We start from the raw sequence: 10,537 nt of genomic DNA, 5'->3' as shown, positions 1-10,537 counted from the left end.
CTTCCTGATAGACAAAAAGGTCAAACACAACAATTACTGGTTGCTTTAAATGATTTTCTCACAGACAAAAATTTAACCTCAGGCCATCACCTTGGTTTCAAAGAGTTAACTTTCAATTACATACTTATTCGGAAACACTGAAACGCCCGGTGTGGGTGTACGACTTTACATTGTTATACCCGCATGATATACTTCGTCTGCTCGGGTGATTTAGTGATAAATAGACAGACATGGTTGTTTAGTTCAGCACTGCTTAGCGGGCATCAACCGGGTAAAACGGGCCTACTAGAGCCGTCCAAACAGTGTGCGGTAGAGCATCATCTCCGTCGGAGAGGGCCAACAGCTGGTGAGACTACTACAGAATATGGTCCGCTTGCGAGCACTAGCCAATATATGTTATCAGGACGATTAAAATTAGACATCGGCAGGCAACATCCGCACAGCACCAGCCGACGTCCGGCCGCTCGAAACGGAGAGGGAACATCTGGCACCCTTCCAGACGACGCGTCGTGTAGGTATGGAGCGACGGCTCGGCGGGGGAGGTGTCTCAGCCAGGGAGTGTGAAGCGTTGATAATCCTCCCCTCGGGCGAGGAACACGAGAGCTCGATAGCCCCCGCAGTCAAGATATGCAGCAGTACCGCGCTAAGCTGTGACGATCCGCGGGCTCTGGAGATGCTGCTAACAGCTGGAAGGCGGCCCGGCGGAGAGCCCAGTCATCGTCTGCTCAGACTCGCAGGCGGCGCTCGCCACGCTGGCGAGTGGTGCTGGGAGTCAGACGACCGACGGCATCGGTGCCGCCGTATGGCGACGCCTCCTGACTCCGAGTCCTCATACAGTGGATCCGGCACACTGCGGAATACCCGGCAACGAAACAAAGGGTGGACGTGCTGCGCTAAAGTGGCCTCCAGCATGTCGCAAGCGCCGTCCCGATGGACGTCCGCCTGCTTCGTAAAGGCTGATTGTTTGAAGGACATTGAATTGGACAATCATATACGAATTAATTTCGTGAAGGCTGTCAGCCTTGGCCGCTCCGCCCAAGGCATGGCATCGCAGGGGACAGACAGCATCTTCAAAAAACATTATGGGAGACCGGATGCCGATGCCGGTGTTCTGGTGTCTCGGGACGAGGCGGAACGTCCACCAGCTGCGGGCGGGACATGGAGCCACTCGTAGAGTTATCTGCGCAGGATCGGACGCCACCCCCGAGCGCGAGTCCACAGTGCAGCGACTGGCTGCCCAGTGCAGTGGCGCGCTGCTGGTGTGCCGCGGGTCCGGACACACCGAGAGCGCGTGTTGCTCGGGTGCCCATGCTGGCCGGAGCGAGGCTCCAACTACTCGGAAACCATATGATCGGACCCTACGCAGCTTTGGGACGGCGGTGTCGTGGCGGCCTTCAGCCGCGGCTACTCAGTCACCGAGAGCCGTTGGGCTACGGCCGGCCATGAGCCGACCGCGGAGAACAAGAGCAACAACTTCAGGACGATGAAGATAAGACGATCAGATACCTCGTGGTGGAACAGATCCTGCATATCATCTAGCGAAGTTCCGGCAGAGGTCCCTCACACCTGGAGAAGGTGCTCGATTTGTGTGAAGCCTACGAGCGTTCAATCCTCCAGTCGTCTGATGGCTCGTCATGAACACAACGCAGCAGTGGCAATATCAGCCGACAGCCGCGGTTGACGAACACCCAGCATCTGTAGAAGGCCATGCGGGAGCTAGGGCTCGCTGACCATGCCAACAGCCAGGGCCCTCAGTGTCCGCCAGACGAGTGACCTGACGGGTGGAAGGAAGTCACTATGCTGCAGTCGGAAGAGGAAGTTAACACGAGTGAAGAAGGCCACCATGGCGTTTCATGTTTGCAGTGCAAGGTAAACACCTGCAGTAAGTAAGGTGACCGGCCCTGTCATCCTGGAGGCAGAGAGGCGTAGGCAAGCGATGACACTTACGGTGGATGCTGGGTGAAAACCTGCTCGACCTTGAGACTTAGTGCAGAGTACGTCTGCCGTCTCTAGGGATGCACTACGACCATCCACATCCAAACCTCCTCAGGTTCGGGAGAATGCATTTCAGCGTGACAGGTAAATACTCTGCGACGTTGCGTGCCACAGCCCGGTACCAGTCGGTGGATGCCAGCCTCGTCCTGGTGGATACATGGCCGCTGCGGAAGCCATCACAGGCCTGGGTCTGATGCAAAGCTGGGTGTCACCATTTCCCAACATCAGGTGAGGTCTTCACCATACAAGAGGAGGGGGATGCGATTCTCCCGACCATCAATGGCTACCAGCATTACAGCATCCTCGTCCAAATGTCCCATCCTCGTCCCTAAGCCCACGGACTACAAGCTGCGCCGTCTTTTGCTCTCTGTTCGAGATGAGGTGCGGAGGAGCGGAAGACATCGTGGAGAAGATTGAAGCGTCCTCATGGGTTGAACCCGCAGGTCTTCTCTCGCAAATTCAACGGGCAGCGTGACATCAGGTGGCCCAACTCACATATTGTGGCTGAGATATATCCTCTCGACAATCGAAGAGTACCAGGCTCGACTTCATGGCAGAGTCTACAGCAACATCGATCTCGGTCGGCATGTGAGCAACTGGAACCCATCCGGAGAGCAGGAACATCAGCGTTCATCTCGCACGGTGAGTTGATACGATTTCTGCAAATCACCTCCGGCCTGGTCTCGACAGACTCTGCTTGCCAGAATCTCCTTCACAACTTGTTAGGGAGCTCAGAAGTTTCCTCTCGCTGACTTTGCTGGTCGAATCGCTCCATCCCAGTCTGCGCTTACATCCGACAACTTGCTGTGATTCTACGGAAGGAGTGCTGTTCGAGTGGATGGGGGAAGGTCAAGGTTCCAGACCATCAAAAATGGTACCGAGCAGCCCGGTTCTGACGCCCTTAAACCGAGACCTACCGACAGTGGTGACGTCACGGCCACGCGCATCCGAATCATTCATTTGATAGCACTGCTGGGTGCTGGTGCCATCATGTCACAGCTGTCCTGACGGCTCAGTGCTTTGTCCTGACGAGCGGTGCTCTTTGTCCGACCGTGAGGCCCTCAGTGCCGTGCAAGCAATGGAGCGGTGGAACGTCTACCTCTGAGGGCGACGTTTAACACTCCGGATGGCCAGTCCGTGATGAACACGCTCCTCGCCTAAGTTCTCAGACTGGGCGGGAGCACCTGTTGCTAGGTGGTAGGCTCGAATGCTACGTAGTCTACGAAGTGACGAGCGCCCTGCCAGAGGATCACTGTCGCTGACGCACTGTCACGCCAGCGGCTGTCCACTACAGGGCCCGTAGAAGAAGCCGATGAGGAAAAGGTCGTCATCTGCGTCAGGGGCGAACACATCACCGCTAACGGCGGAGAAGAAGGTTCGAGAGGCAGCTGTAAAGGACCCTGAGGGGTGTTCACGGGCACCGCACACTGCTGGTGCGGTGGTGTGCGGCGGTGCGTCCAGCAGGCGTGGGGGTAGGGGATGGGTAGGCGGCTCTGACGTCACGGCTGCGTGCGGTGAACGATCCGCTGTGGCCAGTCCCGACCGGCCACAGCGGTCGCTGTGTGCGGTGACGGAAGGCTGACGTAGGGACGCAGTGGGCGGAGCTTGGAGGCTGTGTGCGGTCCGACCGCACACAGGGCCCGTGAACAGCCCTCAGCTCTCCAGAACTGAGTGACGTCATCCTTTCCACTTCAGCAAAACTCGTCCCCTGCTGTCATTTCGGAATTCGGCAACACCGTGAGACTTGCTATAGGCATGTCGTGCCACTCTCCGTATCTCAAATCGTCCTTTGATACTGATGTCCATTGATACGGCTTTAAAGATGCTTCAAAGACGGCAAAAACCCATACGTCCTCGCGACCGAACAGGATAAACTCAATGCAGACAGCATATAACCACATGTCAAAAGCCCTCACGTCGTCCTTGTGTAGTGTAGCGACGTATTGGGTTTTGACGTTGCAAGCATTTCATAATCTGCAAGAACGTCTATGGGTTTACCGACGTGGATTTTGTCACTGGCACATAGGTTAGCCATGACGTGGGTTTTCGCCGACGTAGTGGGTTTTGACTGTGTCACTTCCGTGCTTTTCAAAGACGTGTGAATTCCAAAATTTGTTTTTCCTCTCCCAAAAAGCTTTTTTTGGTTTTTGAAAAAAATCTCATGGCATGAAATAGAGCTTTGCAAGCTGGTCACAATGGTGTAAAAAACGAAAAATGACCCAAAATTGACATGTGGGGTTTTGACTTTGGACGGCAGCAGAATGTGTTGGACTTGGTGCTTCATGCTTCCTGTCTGCCGTTTTCTTTGTTTGTTAGCCATTGCCGCAAGATACATAGGTGCCTCTACTAGCGAGTCTAAAAAATCGGGAGGGGCAAACCATCAACATTTAATGTTTCTTTGCATATAAAAAGGTATACAAATTTAACAAAGAGGGTATTTAATGCAGGAAATTTCAATACGTTTATGAAAATAATGCAACACGTAAAGCTGATGCAGGCGATGTAAGGCGCCAAACCTTTCACTTACTTTTTTGCGGCTTCTTCCGCTGTTCATGGCCTGTGGACATTAAAAAATATAGTTAACATTAGGAATAGAACCACTTAACCATGTAATTCTGTTAACATTACATGGTTATGCATGAGAACATAAATTTGGCCGGGCGTCGCAAGTCCATCTACGACACGTCGCAAGTTACGACACATGTCCCGTCGCAAGTTGTGTCGTAGCGAAAAAGGAGGGATGTTGAGGAAAGAGGGGGTTTGTCGGAGGATACGACAGAACGTAGCTACGACGAGGCTTAAATACCCGCTTTACTCGAGAATTTAAAAGGCTACACGATCAGCTGATCCCGTAGTAAACGTCAGTAAGGTCGAAAACTCTATCACGCATAACGGAACATTCGCCTTTCTGGTTTGAGAGCTTATGAGACAGCCAGGTCAAGCATGTTCTCTGATTCTGAAGCTTTGTCTCAACTGGGTGACTTGTGATCGCTAACGCTCACATAATTTGCCATAAAATTTGGGGTCGATCACAGGAGATTCGTGGCTAAAGAGCATCTAGAAGCTATGCTTTAGAAGAAATGAGTTCAGAGAGTTTGAAGTCACAGAGAGGTAAGAGAGTTGAAGTTGGAGGTCACAATTGGAGGTTACAGAGGTCATCTGGGACACGTCAGGTCACAGAAGTCAACTTGGGGACACGTCAGGTCACAGAGGTTAACTTTGGGTCATCACAGAGCTCAATTGGAGGTCAACTGGGACACGTCAGGTCACAAGAGTCAGCTTGGGGTCATCAAAGAGCTCAATTGGAGGTCACGGAGGTCATCTGGGACACGTCAAGTCACAGAGGTCAACTTGGGGTCATCACAGAGCTCAATTGGAGGTCATATGGGTCATCTGAGATACGTCAGGTCACAGAGGTCAACTTGGGGGTTATCACAGAGCTCTATTGGAGGTCATGGGGGTCATATGAGACACGTCAGGTCACAGAGGTCAACTTGAGGTCACCACAGGGCTCAATTGTAGGCCATCTGGGGACACTTCAGGTCACAGAGGTCAACTTGGGGTCATCAGAGACCTCAATTTGAGATCAGCTGGGACACGTCAGGTCACAGAGGTCAGCTTGGGGTTATCAGAGGTCACTTAGAGGTCATAGAGGTCATCTGGGACACGTCAGGTCAGAGAGGTCAACTTGGGGTCATCACAGAGCTCATTTTGAGATCATCTGGGACACGTCTGGTCACAGAGGTCAGCTTGGGCTCATCACAGAGCTCAATTGGGACACGTCAGGTCACAGAGGTCAGCTCGGAGTCATGAGAGAGCTCAATTGGAGGTCATATAGGACTCGTCAGGTCACAGAGGTCAACTTGGGGTCATCACAAAACTCGGAAGTCATCTGAGACACGTCAGGTCACAGAGGTCAGCTCGGAGTAATGAGAGAGCTCAATGGGAGGTCACGGAGGTCATCTGAGACACGGCAGATCACAGAGGTCAACTGGGGTCATCACAGAGCTAAATTGGAGCCATGGGGGCCATCTGAGACACGTCGTTTTTGGAATTGGGAGAATCTTTTGGGGGATGCCCCTCGCAACGTCCAAGATCGCCTTTCTGGACTCGCCAGTAGTTGCTGGAATGATATAAGGCTGCTTTGTATCCCTGAATACCCCAATGAATTTGAATATAACATATTATGCACCATTTTTAACACTCGCTGGCACGGATTGAGGCCTCACAGATGACCCGTCGGTTCAAGCTCTATAACTCGCGTTAGCGTCAACGGATTGTAACCAAATTTTAACTCAAGTTCAAACAATTTTACACTAACCATGTAAATTTCGTGACCATGGCCCGAATGACCTGTGACCTGTGACCTCTTCCTCAAAGCAAGGTTAGCTTACGACACAACTTACGACTGCTATTTCAAATTCGTAAGTTGTGTCGCAAATCAGGCAACTTGCGACAGGCTTTACTACTTAAGTAACGCTACTCATCGATTGATCCCTCCAAAAACGACTTACTACACAACTTGCGACACGTCGCAGTTACGACGAGGCTTACGACGCTCTGGATTCCTCCGGCCAAAAAGATCTTTTCGCTTCATGTCTTGTTAAAGATTTTGAGTTTGTCGTTTCGTTAGCACGACGTCCCCTAAACCTGCACCTGTCTACTGCTTTTTTTTTGCCACCCCGAACAAGAACGACTGAGGAGGGGGGGGCTTGATACGACCCCACTTACGTTTCGCTCCCATGGAACTAAAAACAGCAAATTTTCATGGGAAAGGGGCTCATGAGTCCTCGCTCCCTAACTACATCAATATTTAGAGGGTTTGCATGATAAAAGCCAGCATTAAAAATAAAAATGGCGCTTTTCAGCACGAAACGCTACGTGTCTCGAAAAAAACATAAAAGCTAGAACAATTTAAGATAGCATTCGATAACTTAGAACAAGCCCTATCGAGCTTTATCAAAATATTTTGTCTCAATACGTTAAGCTCAAGATTTCACCAAAGGAGACGCAGTGAGTGTTGCTTAAATACTTTTTTGCATATGACATTTCATATGTAACAGATTTAGCAAAATTGCAAACGAGGCCGAGGGTAGACGAGGTTGGGTGGCGGGCGGCGCTTCACGCCGCCATCGAGCTGCTATTGCAAAAAAAAAAATCGCCCATGGGTCGGATTCCCTCCCTCCTCAGACGGACGTGAGTAAAGGCATTCTCGCATGGACAATGCAGTTATTGAGCGATACGCTTATTATCCTGCATCGATCGCAGTGCTTCAATAAATGCATATGAACTCACCTATGCAATTGCCCTCCCACTATAAAACTTCAGGCCGGACTATAGTCTGTTCCATATCAAGCTTGCGGTCGGAGTCCCCTTGGCAGTTCCAGGCAATTCGCTGAGCGCGCTACTCCATTCAATAATTTGAGTCTTAGAATGTAAGATGTATGCACAGAAATCACGCACTGCCTTCAACAGAGCACTTCAGCCGCAAGCTTGACATGGAACACACTATAGATGTAGTGAATGCGCCTCACCTCCTTCATCGTCCTCTTGGCGATCATCAGCCGGACCGCCCTCATTTTCAGAGCCTGGCTCGTCGAAGTCCTCTGAAAAACCGTCTCTGTCAGATTTAAGAATATGTGTGATGCAAAATAAGTGCCTGCCATAATGGGCAAGCATTTCTGAAAAAAAAACGCTGAACGGAACATATGTGCTACGGTGGTACCCGGACTGCTTTGGCTATCCGCGCTCGTCCTTAATCTGAAGTACAGCACCATGGGTCTGCATATAACCTAGTAGTACCAGTGAACTTTAACGGTCTTACATTGCCTTCGCTCTGTACGATTCTCTTCATGGTGTTATTGCATTGCCTCTTTAACACTACATTGCAAATTAATGCTTTAACTGCATGAAATGTCTGCTAAAATGACAGACGAATGGTGATGTTACGATTAGCACATGTACAAACGATTAGTTACCTTCAGTGAGCATCTCCTCCAGGCTCCGTCCGCTATATTTTGAGAGGCATCCTTCGTCCAGCTTCATCATCAGGATGGAGGCACGCGTCAGTTCGTGAGTAGCGTCTGACAGTCTGTAGTAACCACGATGCACGTCTTTGTCATGTCCCATGTGCCGGGTGAGCACCTCCATATCGAATTCACCCATCTCTAGAATCTGGGACGTTGTAGCACAATATTTCCGTAGTTTTGTTGCATGGAAGAGATCTGCCCTGTTTAGTGCCATGTCCGACAACTGCTCTTTAAGCACCACGCCTGCGTTGTAGTGTCCTGTAGTCCTCGCCAGAGGGTTTGCGAACAGATACTTGTTATCCTTGTCAATGTACGTCTCCCGGTTGTCTACCAGTAGCTGCAGCGGAGCCGCGCAGTCGCTCGGTATCAGGGTGGGGACCTTGTTCCCGCACTTGCCGCGGGACATGACGACGTCGAGCTCGTTGAACAACTTCTTTTCTGTTTCACCCATTGACTTGTTCACTTCTTCTACCGTCTCTTGTTTGTACATCTCTCGGTTGATCCATGATTGCAGCAGGATGCTGCTAAGCTCCTTAGGACGGCGTTTGTTGAATACTAGCAAACGGGCGAGAACCGCTTTGCTCAGCCTTGCATAGTCTGTCATGCCATGTATTCCCTTTTCTGTCATTTCTTTCACTCGTTCCTTCATTTTTTCGGTGAAAAGCTTCAAATCGCTGGTAAAGGGCAGCATGTCTTTCTTGTCATACTTGTTCGACTCGCGGTTCTTCAGCGCTACGCTGCTGATCTTCACATTCCAGAATTGGTCCACGTGATACAAGAACGCCTCAGCATCTTTCACTTCGCTTTCTTCTTTCTTGATCAGCGCAATGCCCTTCTTGAGAGCAGCCAGCTGTCGTAGTTCGCCTCCAATCCGCATGGCCTTTGAAGGAGTTTTGTATGTGGGCAGCCCCGTGTGGGCGTTTAGCTTGTCCTGCTCAAACCCACAGACGGATTTGGTGGCACTTACAACCGTATCAAATCCTTCGCCATTGATCAGCTCTTGCATGCTCTTTCCGGCTGCTTGGACAACTTCGCCCATCATCCTTAGGCGCTGGCTTATCTGCGCAAAACCCGACCTTCCAAGTTTCGCGTGCAAGTTGGCACCCCACTTCTTCAGGAGTTCATCGTTCTTTATGGTCTTCGTAACTGCATCGTCGTGCATACGAGACAATATGTCCTTGTGATACCCAGTATTTTCTTCTTGGCCGTCACTCAGGAGCGTCCGGCTCTCTGCCAGCACCGTGGGAATGTCTGGGCATTCTGTTTTGCGAGCCACACAGTGATGTTTTATGTGCTGCATCATGTTGGTTTTAACCACAAAAAGATAGCAGTAAGGACATGGCACGTAGTCGTCCACGGACGCCTGGTCCGACTTCCTTCCCAAGATCATGTCACCTTCACCCCTTTGTAGGACGAGTTTGTTGTGCTCCATGTTGCCTTTGTTGATCATCACGGTGATTTTCATTTTTCGTTCCTGCTCAGAATCACACTCCTGGATATCCTTGACTTCCTTCTCGTCACGGTGGACCGTCTTGATATGGCGCCATATCAGATTTCTCTTTTGCTTGCAATATATGCAAACATTTTTTTTCCGCACTTCGCCGCACGATGCGCCGTTCCTCGCCGACTGAGATGTACGCGACTGAGAACTGTGCTGGGGCGGAGCCACCTCAACACCGTCGCTGACATCAGACTCAGCTCCCTGTTCTCCGTATTCGTTCTCCTCCAAATGGTGGTTCTCGGGAGCCGTGATCTCTGTTTGATTGCACATCAAGTGCTCAGGAAAAGTCCATGTGCCATGGTCCCCTGCATCCTGGACTGAAGCCCTCGAAGTAGAGCAGGTGGGTGACATAAGGTCGTACTCGCTTGCAGAGAACGGCGTCATGTCGATCAGTTCAGTTGGCAGTGCTGTTGAATAAGAGGTTTTTACTGACCCACAAACTCCCGTCTCAGAGGTAGGTGGGGAAACACGAGACGGGGCTCCAACCGTCGCCCCAGTAGTTGTACACAGATGAAGAGCATCCCATCTTCTAGCGTCCGGGGTCGGGACGGGCGGCAGGCCTCCAGCCGCAGTCTCGGAAGTCGCACGCAGATGACGGGCATCAGCCCGCCTTCCCGCTTCAGAGGTCGGGACGGGCGGCGGGGCTCTGGCCGCAGTCTCAGAAGTCTCACGCAGATGATGAGCACCCCACCTTCTAGCGTCCGCGGTCGGGACGGGCGGCGGGCCTCCGGTCGCAGTCTCAGAAGTCTCACGCAGATAAAGAGCATCCCACCTTCCAGCGTCCGGGGTCGGGACGGGCGGCGGGGCTCCGGTCGCAGTCTCAGAAGTCTCACGCAGATGAAGAGCATCCCACCTTCTAGCGTCCGGGGTCGGGACGGGCGGCGGGCCTCCGGTCGCAGTCTCAGAAGTCTCACGCAGATGAAGAACATCCCACCTTCCAGCGTCCGGGGTCGGGACGGGCGGCGGGGCTCCGGTCGCAGTCTCAGAAGTCTCACGCAGATGAAGAGCATCC

At 51.7% G+C, this 10,537-nt stretch overlaps 1 protein-coding gene across 1 annotated transcript; it reads right to left on the bottom strand.

Annotated features, from left to right (window-relative positions):
* Nucleotides 1-725: 725 nt before the first annotated feature.
* Nucleotides 726-10,279, bottom strand: LOC122370192. Its single transcript, XM_043345570.1, has 4 exons — nucleotides 7,974-10,279; nucleotides 7,530-7,601; nucleotides 4,523-4,552; nucleotides 726-850 (listed from the first exon to the last, which is right to left on the bottom strand). Exons 1-4 carry the CDS (start codon nucleotides 9,907-9,909, stop codon nucleotides 726-728), a joined length of 2,163 nt encoding a protein of 720 aa, XP_043201505.1. The 5' UTR covers nucleotides 9,910-10,279.
* Between the last annotated feature and the right edge of the window lie 258 nt (nucleotides 10,280-10,537).

Source organism: Amphibalanus amphitrite, unplaced genomic scaffold (assembly GCF_019059575.1).
Source record: "Amphibalanus amphitrite isolate SeventyFive unplaced genomic scaffold, NRLGWU_Aamphi_draft 001107F_arrow, whole genome shotgun sequence".
Taxonomy (NCBI): domain Eukaryota; kingdom Metazoa; phylum Arthropoda; class Thecostraca; order Balanomorpha; family Balanidae; genus Amphibalanus; species Amphibalanus amphitrite.
Note: the sequence above shows the minus strand (reverse complement) of the source record. Positions and strands in the feature narration are given on the sequence as shown.